The sequence below is a fragment of the Somniosus microcephalus genome, chromosome 15 (genome assembly GCF_052327205.1).
Source record: "Somniosus microcephalus isolate GS21.2 chromosome 15, FLI_Smic_1.0, whole genome shotgun sequence".
NCBI classification, from domain to species: Eukaryota; Metazoa; Chordata; class Chondrichthyes; order Squaliformes; family Somniosidae; genus Somniosus; species Somniosus microcephalus.
Window position 1 is genome coordinate 58,086,486 of NC_141001.1, and position 18,427 is coordinate 58,104,912.

At 40.2% G+C, this 18,427-nt stretch overlaps 1 protein-coding gene across 4 annotated transcripts in view; it reads left to right on the plus strand.

Moving 5' to 3' along the window:
• pik3c2a (phosphatidylinositol-4-phosphate 3-kinase, catalytic subunit type 2 alpha) overlaps nt 1-18,427 on the plus strand; it is a 144,532-nt gene that overhangs the window by 35,267 nt on the left and 90,838 nt on the right. For 3 of the 4 annotated variants that reach the window (XR_015080987.1, XM_086007855.1, XM_086007857.1), the window contains exons 2-4: nt 2,978-4,198; nt 11,428-11,528; nt 12,270-12,427. Coding sequence is in view for 3 of the 4 variants with exons in the window: in XM_086007855.1 (XP_085863981.1) it covers nt 3,062-4,198; nt 11,428-11,528; nt 12,270-12,427 (1,396 nt within the window). In the remaining variant the exon portion in view is untranslated. Of the gene's footprint in view, nt 1-1,365; nt 1,433-2,977; nt 4,199-11,427; nt 11,529-12,269; nt 12,428-18,427 lie in introns of those variants that run through there. The other variant, XM_086007856.1, reaches the window with a different exon arrangement.

Consider the following 18,427-nt stretch of genomic DNA (forward strand, 5'->3'; position numbering starts at 1 on the left):
GTTAGCTTCTGGTGGAACAGAATCAACCTGCCACTGAAACATGACATGCATTCTTCATCCCAACAGGTGTGACAGTGAACATGTAAAGCCTGACAATGCAGGAAACTCAATGTGACCAAGCCATGGCAGTACCTGCCAAAGGCCTTTTTCCAAGTCTAGAGTCATTGGATATTTGGTATGGTCAGCCTCTTGAGGATGGCCTCCACGTGAGGAATAGGGTAGGCATGAGCATTTGTCAGGTCATAGATTATTCACAGAATCACAGAAACCCCACAGTGCAGATAGAGGCCATTTCGGCCCATCGAGCCTGCACTAACACATATCCCACCCGATTCCCCGTAACCCCTACACCAACACATGTCCCACCTTATCCCTGTAACCCCACGTATTTAATCCCCCTAACACTAAGGGTCAATTTATCATAGCCAATCAACCTAACCCGCACATCTTGGACTGTGGGAGGAAACCGGAGAACCCGGAGAAAACCCACGCAAACACGGGGAGAATGTGCAAACTTATTCTTCTAATCTATGCAGAATAATTTATTCAGTATCCAAGATCTCCTGGACTTTGCTGGATATGTATTCCATTATAGTATGGCATAGCGTATGTGCATTGGTGCACTGGATTGGAGTTACCCATGTTTACTCCATGGACAAACTACTTGTAATCTGGCTTGCTTGAGAACAATGACTGAAATCTTAGCAACATCTTCCTAGTTTACGGTTTCTGTGTGGGACATAACTTGAGTTAATAGAATAATCAAATCTGATAAGGGACCTGTTTTTCCCTCAGATTAAAGATCTATAATCTCTTTGCCCTCCTCTGGGGGCAACCATGATGCATAGGTCCATTTTCCTCACCGTTGATTAAGTATATTTGGACAACAGACCTGGTGCTTACATGGTGATTTGGGTACCTCAGCTATATAATGTACCATATTCTGCCTTTCCGACACCATATACAGACTGGCCTTATTACTTGGTTCTACTGCAGACGAGCCTTTTGCTCCCTTCGGGACTGGAGTGTAAATTTAGGTTTCCAATATCTGTGTCATTTATAACGAGCCCCAATGTTGAACAAACTCCTGGTGACTTTATTTCGGCTTCCTAGTTATTGTGGTAGAATAAATGCTTTACCAGATTATGGCTTAGTTAATAGATCATGAAGCAGATTTATTAAATATTAGATGGGTAAATGAACAGAAGCAATAACTTTGTAGATTTACAACAGTTACAGGCTTAACTAACCGCTTTCAGAAACTAGTTAAACCTGATGCGATAAATTGCAGTGTGAAATGAACTGGTAAGCTCCCTTAACTTTAACCTTGCTGATGCAGAGTCTTGCTGACACATTTATTTCTCTCTGGCTTCACATGGACTACTCAATTGGAACAAGACAGATTGAAGTATACTTCAAAGTTTTAAATAAGGTGAAGGAAGTTTAAATTGAAAACGTGCTGTCAATTAATTGTGTATGCAAACAAAGACCACAGATGCATGTATTGAACTGATTGGCTTTGCCCCTTCCTCTAATGTCTGCACAACTTTTCTATTTTGGTGTTTTTTTTTTAAAAAGAAAGAGCTGGGCCATTTTCTGTAAGCAAATCCCTTTCTTTATCCCTGTATAAGAACATAAGAAATAGGAGCAGGAGTAGGCCATATGGTCCCTCAAGCCTGCTCCGCCATTCCAAAAGATTGTGGTTGATCTTCTAACTCAACTCTACTTTCCCACCCTATCCCCATATCCCTTGATTCCGTTAGAGTCCAAAAATCTATCGCCCTGAGTCTTGAATATAATTAACGACTGAGCATCCATAGCCCTTTGGGATAGAGAATTGCAAAGATTCAGAACCCTCTGAGTGAAGAAATTTCTCCTCATCTCAGACCTACATGGCTGACCCCTTATCCTGAGACTATGACCCTTTGCTCTAGACTCTCCAGCCAGAGGAAACGACCTCTCAGCATCTACGATATCAAGCCCGCGTAAGAATTTTGTATGTTTCAATGAGATCACCTCTCATTCTTCTAAACTCCAGAGAATATAGGCCCATTCTGCTTCATCTCTCCTCATAGGACAGCCCTCTTAGCCCAGAAATCAATCTATTGAACCTTTGTTGCATCGCCTCTAAGGCATGTACATCCTTCCTTGGGTAAGGAGATCAAAACTGTACACAGTACTCTAAGCGTGGTCTCACCAAAGCCTTTAAATAATTGCAGCAAGACTTCCTTACTCTTGTACTCCAACCCCTTTGCAATAAAGGCTAATGTGCTATTTGCCTTCCTAATTGCTTGCTGTACCTGCATGTTAACTTTTTGTGAAAGTATGTACTGTGAAAGAAACCAATATCGTGATGCATCTTGAACAAAAAAGTTTTGCTATTGTCACAACCACACACGTGCAGAGGGGTGGGTGCACGCATGCGTCAACTAGTGGGATTGTATATTCTTTCCCAGAAAGCGGTGTCCAAAAACTTTTTTTAAATTGACATGGTTGGCATAACTTTTTGGAATTTATTATCTGAAATGAGGCTGATCTGAGTGTCCTAATCAGCACATCCCTTTTTGAATGCGAATAATGCATGAAATAGGGAGACCTAATGGAAGGTTGGAAGTAAATTTAATGTGGCCCTGATTGCTGGTGAAGAAGGAAGACGGGAAGTTTTTGGGATGAGAGGCTGCTGCAAATGGCTACATTGGTAGCTAATAACAAGAGATTGTTAAATCGGACTGTCTGCCAGAGCTGGACTCTATCTTGATACTCCGGTATGCAACAAGCATTTGAGAAAACAAATTTTATCTCTGTTTTTATTGAAATCTCTGACCCTTGTGCTGCAAAATTGCTTGAAAGAAGTAGTGAAACTAATATGGTATGAAAGTGGTTATTAAATTGGGTAGCTCTAATTGTAGTGTAGGTTAGCTAACTGGTTGTATGGATGGATAGTATTTCTAATTGTTTTCTTTATAATTCCCTTTAGGGCTCTAGCTTCTGATTCCTGGGGATTTCCCAGCTAAGAACCCTTGGATCTGCTCTGATAAATGGGAATCTACCAGTTGACGCCATGGCCCAGATATCCAGTAGAAATGGGTTCAAGCAGTCTGCCCCTGCGACAGTGGGGCACTCTGAGAAGCGAGCTGTTGGCAAAGAAGAAGCCCTGCAAATGGAGGCTGAAGCCTTGGCTAAGTTACAGAAGGAGCGAAGCCAGAGCCTAAAAGAAGATCATCCAGTGAAGCCTGCTAGTGGTGCATGTCCGAAAGCTCCAAGTACCATACAGGAGTACGATCTCATTCACTTCCCAGAGGCAGAGAGTTCAAAGAAACCAGCTGCTGAGGCTCTGTCCGACCTGGATATAGAAAAACTGACTTCAGCTGAACTGGAAAAATTGCTGTTGGACAAAAACTTTGGCCCTAAAAAAATAACCCGACCACACACGTTACCAAATACTCTCGTAAGCCCATCATTCTCTAGCCAGTTTTACAATCGGCCATCTTTCTCTGGGGGACAGTGGACAGGTGGATTACAGAGGTCTATAGTCCAAACGACTGGTTACCATGCAACACCTGTGACATACCCTAAACAGCCTGACCCATTTCAGAATGGCTTTGGTCCTGGACAGTCTTCATACCGACCTTCAGAGCCTGTTTATGTTGGCCTTCGTGCACATCAGTACATGTCCTTCCCACTCCAGCCTGCTGCACCTGTACACCCTGCAGGTGTTCTACCTGTTTATTCAACTGTGTCACCTGAGCTTGCAAAACTATATGATAAAATAGCCAGCACATCTGAATACTTGAAAAATAGTAAGTCGAGCAATGATTTGGAATCAGCCAGCACGATGGTTCCTAAGCTGCCAGTATGTGAAAACTCGAATGACGTTAGCAAATTTGACTGGTTGGATCTTGACCCACTCAGCAAAGTAAGGATCGAAAACCTGGAGCTCTCGCACAGTGCAACAGAGACTGAGCAAAAAGTGTATGCAGGTGCTGCAGCTGGGGATCCTTGGGAGCAAGTGCTGCAAAAGCAGACTCGGTCAGAAAGCAGCCAACCTGATGTGAAGAGTGAGGGGGCATCGTTGAAGCAGCCAAATGGGAAATCTGCATCTGGAGCTTCGGTTACACGGAGTCTATCTCTTAACTTACGGTCCACAAGTTCACAGCTTTCTCGCAGAGTGCAAGGACCGAACACCAAGACTTCACAGGTACGAGGGTTTTATCCTTTCTGATGAAAACTTGCACTGTACCTTGCGTAGTGATCCATCTTTTTGTCCAGTAACTGATGGGCAAACTTGGCTGTTCACTGGACTGTATATTGGAATACATTTTTCAGAGTGCTGTAAGGTACAGGAGCATTCAAACACTGAATTGTGGTGTATCTTGGGTTGGCAGGTTTACAAAAAAATTACTTCTTTTATTTCGCTTCTATTCTGTATGAATTGCAGCATTATGCCTACAGTAGATGCACAGAACCAATTCCTGATGGTGCAGTGTTTGTAACTGCATACCTTGTATTTTGGGACCTGAATAAGTTGTACTTAAACCAGCTTATGGGGGAGGGGAGCGGTTATTTCAAGATGCTGCATATCGTGTGCTCTTGCCTCTTTTTTTTATTCCGCATTCAAGATGCCCAATATTGCACTGTTTTGTGGCTGTTTTCATAGTTGAAACCACTTGATAAACCCCAGAGCGGTTTCAACTTCTGGCATAAAATTGGAGAAACCATTGGTGTGTTTTATTTCCATTTTCAATTTTTTTGACGCCACCCTGTGCCATGCATGGCAGCAATCCCTAGCCTAGAAAATAGACCAGCAATCTACTCCCAGGTCCCTCTAAATGCTGTGGTTGAACTTGTTGCCAGATGCGGCTTGGGATAACTTTTTAAACATGCATTTACTTTCTGTTTGTGTGCGAGAGGTTTGCTTTCTGTGGCAGTATGGGCAAGAAGGTGTGCTTGGAAAGAGCAGATTGTTGTCATAAACATGTGTCTGTGTGTCTCACTCATGAGCTGGCTTTCTTCCATTTCCATTCTTTTGTCTGTGAACCAGCTGACATGCAAACCTGTCATTTTATATTCAGACTCTGCTCTAAAATAACTGAGAGGCCGTGCATGCCTTCACAGCAGGAAATGCCAGCTTGGAAGGTGATTTTGGCTTGCAGCCATTACAGGTCGGCAGTGCAGTAAATAACAGGTTGTTGGCCTGTAAGGGCTTATCCCAATCTGGGGAGGTTCGCAGCGCAGTTGCTGTAAAGTTGTTTCTGGCTTGAGCATGCACAGTTGTCGTGTTTCTAGATTTACCCCATAGTGTAAACGGGGGTGGGGGTGGTGAACCTGGCACAGAAACAGTTCTGCAGTATAAATGGGGTTTACGTTGCTTGGTAGAACTGTGCTTAGGTTGGATTGAAAGGAATATGTTTTACATTCTTTAAGTGTGACCTCTTGCATTTTCTTATGTGACCCCGCCAGAGATGGAATTGAGAAACAGCTCCAGCATTTCCTGACTAATGATACACACATTGTAGTCGACAAACATTCCTTTCAACAAATGTGAGCTCTTGTTCAGCAAGAACATTTCCTGTTTTGTTAAAGTTGCCGGAGTTAACCTCCGAGTGCTCAGGAAAACAGAACAAAAAATGTACTTTTGAAAACCGTTCCAAGCAACTGAATTGTTTTTTTATATTTGTCTTTTTCCACAGTTGATCCAAAGTGTCTAATTTCCTCTCATTAGCATTGATGGCATTCCAGAGCAGCAGCCAGCTGTTTTATTTTTCCCTCTTTGGGTGACGCTGAAGTAGACACCATCAAAACAATGTACGGTTCAATGAAGATCTCTTATTTAACATCTCGAGCCACTAGGGAATATGTTGTGAATTGTCCACCGTGCTGCTTGCAAAGCTGTTCGTTACAAATTTTAAGTTGTTTTACTCCACGCATTTTCCAACTTTATAAATTTGTCCTTAAGGTAACTATTGCTGCTGGGAAACGGAACCCTTTCATTTGTGCATTCTAGTGTCAAAATCAGCCACTACCAGGTTAGTAGGCATAGTGTAGACAGCTGTAGAGTCAAGATATACTCCATTCTACCTCCATCTCAAAGAAATATCTCTCGCATCTGCCTTTCTTGTGTTCTTTCTGACTACTTTACCTGCTAGGTTGTATTCAAACCCAGATCCCAGAGTTAAAAAGGCAATATTATTGTTCACATTGACTCACACCTCTTCAAACAATCTTGAATTGGGAACCTGAGGAACACATGTCAGAATCTTGTACAATTTTCATCCTAGCCTCATTCTGTCTTTATCTAATTTCTATTTTGCACTCTTGCCTTTGTTGGTTTTATCACATTTATAAGTATTGTAAAATCTCCATATAAAGCCCACTGGTAATTAGGGGCATGATATGTTCTGGGTCTACTCAAGTGACCTTGATTTTATAAGGCCCCTGTTTGTCACCTATTTGTTTTGGTGAGTAATGCTTTACCTTGACATAACATCCCATGCTATTTAACTGGATCAAAACCAGGTAAATGTTGTCGAATGTGGCACTGAACAAGTGGTTAAACTATTCACACAGCTTACACCTTGAAGTTCAACTTTTTTGTAAATGAAATGAGTTGACGGCTGATGCCTCCATCAGATAGAACATTCTTCCAGGTATGATCTCGGGGTTATCCTCTTCTGACCAAAAAATCTCCTTCAGCCAAATCTCCAACTCATTTTGTATGACTAAGGGGAAGAAAAGGAAGCCTTATTTGCAATGAACAGAACCTAGAAAAAGGCCCAGCATCTGGCACTGCTTTAAAGACTGTTCATGTGAACATTGAGAATGAGAGAATATCTAACTGAAACACAGTCAGTAAATGTGTTTTCTAAAGCTAATGGTTCTCTGCTTACAATTAATCTGATCTGCTTTTCAAATACCATGTAATGAATAACGTACCATTCTGATGCAACTGTGTTTAACCTGACCTTCCTCTTTAAGGCCAGAAAGCCTCTTAATTTCTATAAATAGGTAAAACTGATGTAATTGCAGTTGTTGGGTGAAATTGGCAGATTTAAATTTCCTGTTCCAGGTCATAAATGAAAACTTTATTTGAAAAAAAAAAAAATTATTTTGACACTCTGAAGTTACACATGCTCCTAGTTTTATATCTAAATAGAAAAGGCTCTCACTTAATCCTTGCCAGCAGTTTCACTACTGATCTTCATCTCTTAACCCCCTAATCACTGTACTTGAAGGATTGGGCAGAAATTCAGTGTGACACTCTCTTCATCTGTTACTACTTGTAAGAATAAATGTGCTCCTCAGACTCCCAATTCCAAGATTGTTAAGAGGTGGGATTGGGTGTCGATGTAAAAGTTGGATGGACTGGTGAGACGTAGTTTCATTCACAAATGGGAATGATGTTGGGATTTGCCAATGTGTGCACTTGTGTTCCTTTTATATAAATACGTACAATATACACATACTGAACTGTGCCATACTAGGAGACCAGATCATGTTTTACCATGTCAGTTTATTCTACTGAGCAGTGATCAGGTACATCTTTCACACCCCTCCTTCCCCAGCCCCAAACACCTGTAATTAGGAAAGCAGAAGAACAGTTAGAACATAACATAAGAAATAGGAGCAGGAATAGGTCACTTGGCCCCTCGAGCCTGCTCTGCCATTCAATAAGATCATGGCTGATCTTGGGCTCAAAGCCACTTCCCTGCCCGCTCCCCATAACCCTTCACTCCCTTATCTTGCAAAAATCTGTCTATCTCCACCTTAAATGTATTTAATGACCCAGCCTCCACAGCTCTCTGGGGCAGAGAATTCCACAGATTTACGACCCTCTGAGAGAAGAAATTCCTCCTCCATCTCTGTTCTAAAAGGGCGACCCTTTATTCTGAAACTATGCCCCGGAGTTCCAGATTTCCCCACTGGAGGAAACATCCTCTCTGCATCGACCTTGTTGAGCCCCCTCAGTATCTTATGTTTCAATAAAATCACACCTCATCCTTCTAAATTCCAATGAGTATAGGCCCAACCTGCTCAACCTTTCCTCCATAAGTCAACCCCCTCATCTCTGGAATTAACCTAGTGAATCATCTCTGAACTGCTTCCAATGCAAGTATATCCTTCCTTAAATAAGGAGACCAAAACTGTATGCAGTACTCAAGGTGCGGTCTCACCAATACCCTGTACAGTTGTAGCAGGTCTTCCCTGCTTTTATATTCCATCCCCCTTGCAATAAAGGCCAACATTCCATTTGCCTTTTTGATTACTTGCTGTACCTGCATGCTAACTTTTTGTGTTTCATGCACAAGGACCCCCAGGTCCTTCTGAACTGTAGCATTTTGTAATCTCTCTCCATTTAAATAATTTGCTTTTTTATTTTTCCTGCCAAAGTGGATAACCTCGCACTTTCCCACATTATACTCCATCTGCCAAATGTTTGCCCCCTCACTTAGCCTGTCTATATCCCTTTGCAGATTATTTGAGTCCTCTGCACAACTTGCTTTCCCACCCATCTTTGTATCATCTGCAAACTTGGCTACATTACACTCGGTCCCTTCATCCAAGTAATTAATTTGGATTGTAAATAGTTGAGGCCCCAGCACCGATCCCTGTGGCACCCCACTAGTTATTGTTTGCCAACTGGAAAATGACCCATTTATCCCAACTCTCTGCTTTCTGTTAGTTAGCCAATTCTCTCTCCATGCTAATATATTACCCACAACTCCGTGAGCTCTTCTCTTATGCAGTAACCTTTTATGTGGCACCTTATCGAATGCCTTCTGGAAATCCAAATACACCACATCCACTGGCTCACCTTTGTCCACCCTGCTTGTTACATCCTCAAAGAACTCCAGCAAATTTGTTAAACATGATTTCCCTTTCATAAAACCATGCTGACTCTGCTTGACTGCATTATGATTTTCCAAATGCCCTGCTACTGCTTCCTTAATGAAGGACTCCAGCATTTTCCCAACGACAGATGTTAGGCTAACTGGTCTATAGTTTCCTGCTTTCTGTCTCCCTCCTTTCTTAAATAGGGGTGTTACATTTGTGGTTTTCCAATCCGCTGGGACCTCGAGAGTCCAGGGAATTTTGGTATATTGCAACCAATGCACCCACTATCTCTGCAGCCACTTCTTTTAAGACCCTGGAATGCAGGCCATCTGGTCCAGGGGACTTGTCGTCTTTTAGTCCCATTATTTTACCAAGTACTATTTCCTTAGTGATAGTGATTGTCTTTAGTTCCCCCCTCCCTGTGGCCCCTTGATTATCCATTATTGGGATGTGTTCTGGGCTGTGATTTTTGTTACTCCCAGTGGTATTTGTTCAGTGTTGTAGAGGCCTGGGGGCATGGTGTGTTTCCTGAAGGGTCCGAAGGGAAGGAAGAAACTCACAAGAAGTGGGATTGTTAGATGCACCAATCACGTGTTGGTCAGCGGCCACTCCTCGGGTAAGGCTTCACCGTATTTGAAGGTAATCTGCGGCGTTTTAAGATTAAAAATTTTTTTTTTTATTGTGGCGTTGCTGTGAATAGTTCAAAGTTGACCTGTCTTATCCCAAACAGTTGCTTGGAATGTTGCTTTATGTTCTGAGGTGCTTTATAACTTAATGTTATAGAGACACGATTCTGTTGTATCCTGCAGTTCTTGAGTTGTGCTGAGCACAGGAAATTTTGCAGCTTAAGTAGGAAACTGAGCACAAATTGTCAACCAAGGCCAGTTTCCTTTTGTGAAAAGTGAATTGTGCTGCAAGTATTGGGTGTGCTAACTGGAATGATAACTGTATAGTTTCATTATAACTGCTGTATATCATGGAAGTCAGATTCTCATTACAGTATTCGAGTTTACCATGGGGGCACCTGAAATTTGACCAATTGTTGGTCTGTGTCTCTAATCTGAACTTTTTTAATAAACAACCCTGGCTGCACTTAACCTCTCCGAGGAAGAGCCAGGATGCTTTTGGACCCGCGCCGACACCACACTGTGTTTTGGAGCAGTCTTGTTCCCTGTTGCTCGTTGTGTAAATGGACTATAAATCCCATGTCCTTTTCTGCCAGTTCAGAAAATTGGACAGTAAAGCTGGCAAGGAGAAGAAAAATTGGCTGCTCTGACCACTTCAACCCTCCATATTCTATTTGCATGTCAGCAGAGGGAGGTTTAGCGTGTGTAACTGAGGCCATTCCTGACTTGAGAGACTTTTGATGTTGACACGTGTGGTAATAGTTGGAAAATATTCTTCTTTTCCCAGCACAAAATAACTGCAATTTCAAACCGGTTATTAATTTGATTTTTCCATTAGAAATATTCATTGTTTTCTTTTCATAATGATTGTGCCATTTACTGAAGTCTCGCTACCTTCTGACATTCAGTGATCACTGGTGGTGGCGGTGGTGCTATTACTTTTTGGAGGGGGAAAAGGTGGTGAAAAGAATGGCTTGCACAGTGAGTCAATAATGTATATCAACAATTTTAATGTTGAGGTTGCTGCTCTGAAATGGGTTTGGTATAATGGAAGCACCATACAGTTGAATAATCTTGAAGCAGAGAAACCCATAACATAACACTGCTATACTGTAAAAGCCATACAATATAACTGAGAATTGTTCTACATTTCAAGTTATTTTAATTGGATTACCACTTCAATTCAGTAGCACATGCAACTAAAATGCATTTTGAAGACTAAACCACAGTGGCATTCTATTGCAATAGCTTTAAGGTTTTGAGAAGTCATTTTAAATAGTAAACTGACCTACTTGGCTTATTCTATTTGTATAACTTTTTTCCATGGGGAAAATCAAATAATGTTTTGGTTCCTCTGTGTATATGATGTCATTTTCCACTTAGAAATCTGCTATGAGTGTACGCTCAGAATATTCTGCAAATGTTGACTAATGCAAATTGAGTGAGTAATAATTAGACCTCCTTGTTTTGCTCCCTCACTTAAAGTACTCTGCATTATTACAGTGTGCTTCAGCATTGCTGTCTGAATTATATTCTTTGCAATGCTTGATTCTTTTATACCAGTCAGTGAGATGCTGCAGAAGTCATTTTTAAAGAAGAAAAGTTAATTTTTAAACCTTTATTGACCTTTTTAAGAAATGTGCATAAACCTTGAGTCATTGTATTGGAGTAAGTTACGGTGTAATTGGATCATTACAAGATTGCAGAAGCACCCGCTGTATAATTCGTATCAAAGTTGTAACTTTTTACTGCAAACTGAAAAAGCACCATGGTTAGTAACTGTGAAAGAACTTTTGTAGTTTTTCCTGTTTTCAGCAGAGCCTGTATACAAAACGTGTTGCTTTTTACATGTGTATGCCCCCAGCCATGTGTTTTGTGTGTGGCTAGGCAACATCCTGCTATGCACTATGCTTGATGTGTTTAATGCATTGAAAATCACTTTTGGTTTAAAACTGTGGTTTTATTACAGGGTGAAAATGGGACCAGTAATGATCTTACAGGAGAAAAACTTCTGGAACAAATCGATTCACAAAATGGGGAGGTGGCAGCTTTTTGGCAAGAAATTATTAAGTAAGACTGGCCAACTGTTTTTGCTACCTCCATCAATTTAATAAATACAAGTATTTTGAATTGGTATTTGAATGCTGTGTATCATCTCAGAAGTGAAAGATTTAAATGGCGATTGGAGAATTGCCCATAAAGTGCCTTTTTAGAAAGGAACCAGAATAAGGTTCCTGTTTCAGGGCAGTCCACACTTGTGAAGAGGTCATTAGCTCTTCCAGTTTATTCCACATGTATAAAACTCCATGAGAAATGTAAACCATGGTGTGCAAGAATGTGAGATTGTAGGAGATACCTACATCAGTTGTAGAGTGCTGAGCAAGATTAGTTGACCTCTTAATACTCAGTTAGCATTGAGATACTATGGGGTAAGGATAGTTGAAATAGCTTTTGTATTGCAGAAATGATACTGCAGACCTTGCAAATGCAACTGTGAAATACGAATGATCTTGGTAGAGATGGCTTGTTGATAAACTTCAACAGATGATTGCTTTTTAGAACAACTTGAAGCATCATTAAGTTTGTAAGTGGAAGTTGAATAAATCTGATGTGTTGAGTTAAATGTAAATGCTCTGGTGCTGTGCTGGATAATCGTGCTTCATATTGCTGTCCGTGCTGTGTTTGATGGCCAAATTTAATATTGGAAACCATGCCAAGAAATTACTGTAGAATATTGGACTTTCCAAATGAATGTCAAGGGAATTTGGAGTTAAATACTTGACTAAACTTCAATGATTTCTGCATTTTTAGGTTACGATCCACATTTCCATACAGTGACCACTCCACAAATCCGGGTTATGTTTTGAGTCCTGTTATGCTTCACCGTGACATGAATGGAGAAAGTGCTAGTGTGAAGGTCTCCATAGAAATTGAAGAGTTTCAACAGCCAGTCACATTCACCTGTGATGGTGAGATATACCATCTACCACTTTTTTCAGTAAACAATGTGAAGTGCACATTGTCCAAAGTATTACATTATAAAATGTGCATTAATTGCATGGCACTTAAAAAGGAATTTTGTGCATAGATGCTGCATTACCCATCGATGTTTGTTTGAAATTAAATATTGGCAAATTGCTTGAATCAGACTGGAGGGGAAGTCGAGGAGCTTTTTGGGTTTGAGTGTAAATAGTCTACAAAGTTTTTGACAAAATACTCTTAATGTTTGTGCAATCAGATAATTAACTTCATACCATTTTAGAATGAAAGATATGGTTTAAACTGCAGTGGCCCAACTCAAACATGTGCAACATTCTGCATTATACAAAATACAAGTCTTGTGGAACATGAATTTATGAAATTGAAAACCACAATAACTCGATCATTTTATCAAATGTGCAAAGCATTTCCAAATGTCCAGACTTTTCTCAGTTGGATGACTAAAGTATGACAATCAAAATAAATCCTGGGAAATGATTTGTGCAGAATGAAACCCATAAAAGAACCAATTTCACAGGCAAATGACCAGCACAAACAAGTGATTATAAATGTGTGGTACTCTGCTGCCTTAATCTTAGCTCTGTTCTAGCCAGAGAACATTAAGTGTCTGCTCATGTAACTTCAAAGCATCGATTGAAAGTGCTTCTGTGCTGCATGTTTTCACGTATTTTTGTTTATGCATGTTAAATTAAAAATGCACATTATAATGTGCATAAATAAAGGCATATAAAATTTATGCTTTGGCCAATAGAAATTATGAATGTGTAAAACTTAACCACACAAGGTGTCTCCACTATCCTGTTTTTGAGTCACTGATCAGGATGGAGTTCAATACAATTTATTAAATCCTGGTTTGGTATAAAGGTCTAGTGTATATGTTTGTGTTTGTCTAACTACTCTGACAGTGTAATAATTAAGGATATAATAAAGAACAAACTTGCGTTTAAAAAACATTTTTCACAATCTCTGGACGTCCCCAAAGTGCTTCACAGCCAATGAAGTACTTTTGCAGTGCAGTCGCTGTTATAATGTAGGTAAATATACGTTTGAATGTGTTTTGTGTAGTACCTTTTACCTTTGGAGAAGAAAAAAAGAGGTGTAGCCGTTAATACTAAAACAGTCTGACAATGTCTCTGCTTAACTTGTGCATTAATAGCAGCTAGGCTGGAGTTACTATGGCAAATTAACTTAAATTCAAAATTTATCCTTTTCAAAAGTGTCGGCTAGCTAGGTAGAAGTATGTGCTGGCTGGTGTGATGGGAGATATTCATAAATAAAGCAGCAATAAAGGATGATTATTTAACATCTGCCAAAATTATCTAGTACAAGTATCTCGTCCAATTTTATTAAATGAGCATCCTTTTTTCCTTCTGAAACTTTAATCAGAATTAAGGAAACCTGATAAGATGAAGTCTTCAACAATTTACAGAAGGGAGAGGTGAACCTGTGAGCGTTCATTTGTCCAGCTATCGACAGATATTGGAAATACTGATGGATAGGAATGGTTTTGAGGATTTAGCATTTATAGAATTTGTTGAACAGGAACATTTGTATAGGTTAATTTGCATAGCTTTCTCATCTACAATATGTTGCTACATGATCATTTTAAATGGCGTATTCAGGTATCGGCATTTAAGCAAAGAAAGGATCTGCACTTTGGGTAAAATGATGGCACACATGTTTCTGTGCAATATCAAAGCTTGCTGGTTTTTAGAGTACATTGATGGCAATAGGATCTGCGTATAGCATAAAATTCTACCCTGTCCTGGTTTCTCGGTTCTTCTCTTTCTCCTCCCTACCCCACCGCTGACTCATTCTGGGCTGCATTTCTTCAAGTGCTGATGGCAGAGTAACTTGTCCAAGCAGCTGTTCTGCGCAGGAGCCTTGATAGACAATGACCGTATGCTATTGAATTGTGGGGCATGAAAGCTGAACATATTCCTGTGCACAAACTGGCACTTGTAGTCTGAGTCACTGGATACCAATCAGAAATTGATGCCAATTGTAATGCTCCTCTGTTGTAGCTGAAATCATCTGACTCGGCACAGATCTTCAGTTAAACCTGGGACCCTTCTGGTCTCTGGCTCAAGTAACACCTAGTGGTGCATTTATCTTTGGGGCCCAACTGTAGTATTATATAAGCATGATGATGATTAAATCTCTAATACACAAAGGGCTAAACTAATATTTTCAACTGAATACAAATGCAAACTTTGTGGTAAAGCGCTTTGCACTTCGGCTTTTTAAAAAAAAAAAAAAACCAAACCATTGTCTGGATTTCTGGTTTATTTTGAGTAGGTAGCATCGGTGTTAAATCAAAGCAGTATTTATTTATTGAACAATTGAGCTGAAAAGACTAGTGTTTAGTGTGTAGCTTTTGATTCCAGATGGGTATTTATTTTAATGCTGCTTTTTTGTAAGAAGTCTGGCATTTTTCTTTTGGTCCATGTTCTATACTTTAATACTTGAAAGTGCTAGCTTAATTTGTATACTGTAAACATTTAACCGACTATATGCACTTCCATAGCAAGACCTGTGTCTGATAATGTACTTACTACAATGCTTGCTTCACGGAACTATAGACAATGGCAGTTCAAGCACTTGATAATCTTAAAGTCAAGCGGGGATTTTTTTTCTATCCTGAAGTTCTGGCTTGCTGTGGGGAAATGATACTTTGGAGCATATTTTCTTTCTTCCCTCCTTCCTAGCTCCCTCTGCATACTTATAATTTCCACTTTTTTATCTTCTCTGAATCTGTGCTGTTCTACTGGCCATTCTGCGGAAGCAACAATAAAACCTATAACCAACTTGTATCCCAACCCTACATGAAGAGAGATCAAAAGCAAAATACTGTGGATGCTGAAAATCTGAAATAAAAACAGAAAATGCTGGAACTACTCAGCAGGTCAGGCAGCATCTGTGGAGAGAGAAGCCGAGTTAACATTTCCGGTCGATGACCTTTCGTCAGAACTGGAAAAGTTAGAGATATAACCAGGTTTTAAGCAAGTGCAAAGGCAGGGAAAGGAGGGAGGGGAAGAAAGAACAAAAGTTAAAGTCTGTGATGGGGTGGAAGGCAGGAGAGATTAAATGACAAATGGTTCGTGTGCACCTGCTGCCTTTTTGTACTTCTAGGTGTTGGAGGTCGTGGGTTTGGGAGGTGCTGTCAAAGAAGCCTTGGTGAGTTGCTGCTTTGCATCCTGTAGATAGTGCACACTGCAGCCATGGTGTGCCGGTGGATGGTGGGTAATAATACTCATGTGGCGAGGGCTTTATCTTCAAAGGTTAAATTGCTGGCGTGATGGACTGCACTGGGGGGAAAAGAATGGCTTAATTTCTATGAAGAAGATTGGGCTGTTTCACTGACATTAGATTCCACTGGTACATGTGGGAAGAGAATGGTACCTGTGTTTAGAATTTGGTACAGCATGTTGTTTTCCATTAATGTAGAATGAAGTTTGGGTACTTTCATCTTTAAAGTAAAAATCCTCTTTTTACCATCTCCTAGGGTGGCTTGCTCCTTGACTTTTGCCAGTGCTGTCATGGAATCCGCTCCATGAAGGGGTTAGTCCCCCAACTCATTGCTTCCTTACTGCAATGTAGTTAAATTCAAGAGTTCAACAGTAAGAGCAAAGATGAACTCAAAGCCCATTGTGGTGCATATCTGATAGCTAATCAAAATTTTTTTAAGTTTATAAAACATTTGACTTGCAGTACCAATCTTCTTAAATATCCATAATAATTTAAATTACAATTATTTGAGGCAGTAATTGGGGTGCTACAATTGATCTGTACCCTTGGGCTAGGAAGAGGAAGAATTAGCAAGAGTTCTTGCTCCTGATTGTGATTCAATGATTCCTGTTGAAATGCCTAAATTTGAATGTTTGGCAAGGTCAAAATTGGGTACTTGTGGAACTGTACCCCAGCAAGAATCAGCCCCTTGGAAGAAAATGGGGAGGCTATTATTGAGCACAGTTTGCATAGTACATCAATGCATTGGAGCAGCAACTTCAATGGAATTGTGGAACTTGGTTGATATAGTTCCGATCTTGGCTAGGCGAGAGGCAGTTAGAAGTGAGAAGGTGCTCTATACAATAAGGAGGAAAATTGATTGGGTTAAACAGCTACTGGAAGGTATATAGGAGAGTGACACTGGCAAATATCAAAGAGTCTGTTGTTCAGGATCAGTCAATTATTGGGATCCCCAAACCATGAGTGGGGGACATTTGTGGAGCTCTATTTTCCCTGTAAAATCATGAACTGGAACTGTCCTTCTAACTACCTTAAGTTGAAAGATTTTTCCATCTCCGTTTTGGAAGTTTAAAAAAAAAAAAATCTGATCAAAATTGTACTCTGGCTAAGAGGTGAACTATTTGCACTTTTTTTTTTGAGGGTAACCTTGCAGCCTATTAAGAATTGATTTTTTTACTGTAAAGCCTGCTTTTTCATTTTAATTAGGATACTTTTTATTCAGTGGTTGATCAGATGTATTGAAGTATATGATCATTGTATAGGATAGCTGCCACTAACCACAAATTTACAAGCTTAATAGCCAGAAATGTGTATAGGCATTCATCCGAGCAGTCCAATCAAAGCTTGAGGCCAGTAACCTAATGGTTATGGGGCTGGTATAGCAACCCAGATGTTGAGAGTTCAAATCCCACTCTGGCAAGTTGTGAAATTTAATTCAATAAATCTGGAAAAATGATTGTCATAAAAGCCCAGCTAAAGAAAAATGAGCTTCTGGTTCATTAATTCTCTTAAAGGAAGGGAACCTGCCACCCCTCCCCAGCCTGGCCTACAGGGGCTCCAGTCCCACAGTAGATGATTGACTCCATGCACTCAAGTAACCAGAGATGGGCGGTAAGTACTGTCTTGCTAGTGTTGCCCACATCCCAAGGAAATTTTTTTTTTTTTTTAAATATCTGCCCTCTTTTCTGTAGTGTGCTAACCTTTTTGTTGTATCCTGTTCGATGTAGCAAAGTGTCATTGTTGGGAACTGATTGAAAGTAGTTCAGAAACATTTTCAATAACTGGTCAGTACAGTATTGTAGTTTTATGCCATTACTTTAGGATCCTGATGTGAAAGACTGCAATCATCCCCCTCCCCCTGCTGCAGTTACAATGGATGTTTTGAGTTTGATATTTGATGTGCAAACGAAGGAGGCACTTTTTTCTTCGCTGTTTGTAATTATTAAGTCACATTGTTACAGCACACGTAGGTCGTTTGGTTCATCAAGTCTGTTCGAGTGTTTTTCTTGTGAGCCATTGAGTCTAATTCCAATCTCCTGCTGAGGAGGGCTGCTGGGTCCTACCCATTCATCTGTTGAATTAACTCACTTGTTATATAATTGAAGTTTTTTTTTCTTCTTTGGTCAGTGCATTGGAATATTGAATTTCTCATTACCAAGGTTCCTGTGTTTGCAGTTAGTACCATTTTTTAAAATCTTAACTCTAGCTCACAACTAACAGTTGAATTTGGAAAAATGGGCTGAAAATAGTTGACCCTTTGACTCCTGGAATGGATCCAGTGGTAACATAACTGGAGTTAATCAGAACTGGCAAATCTTTAACTTGCCAGTGTTCATTGCAGTGCAGAATCCTTCTTGACTCTAGCCTACATCACCCTGGCTTAATATCCATCTCCACAGATCAGTTTAAAAGGACTAGGGATGTTTTGAAGAAGTTCATGAGATTGCAGATCACATTGGAGAATGACTGACTTCATACGCTTGGTCAGTTAACATTGTTGACTTCATGGAGAAGACATTAAGTGAAGATGATATTTCCCCCCCCCCCCCCCCCCACAGGGCAGGAAACTTTTGGAAGGTGAGTCATCATCTGACATTCTCGCTCACCATCTATTGGCTTCTTTGAGCACCATTTCTGGAGCTTGAGATCTTGGAATTGTTTTTTTATCATGTGGAATATTTTTCCTAAAATTTCAAAATTAAACTGAAAAGACTGATCAT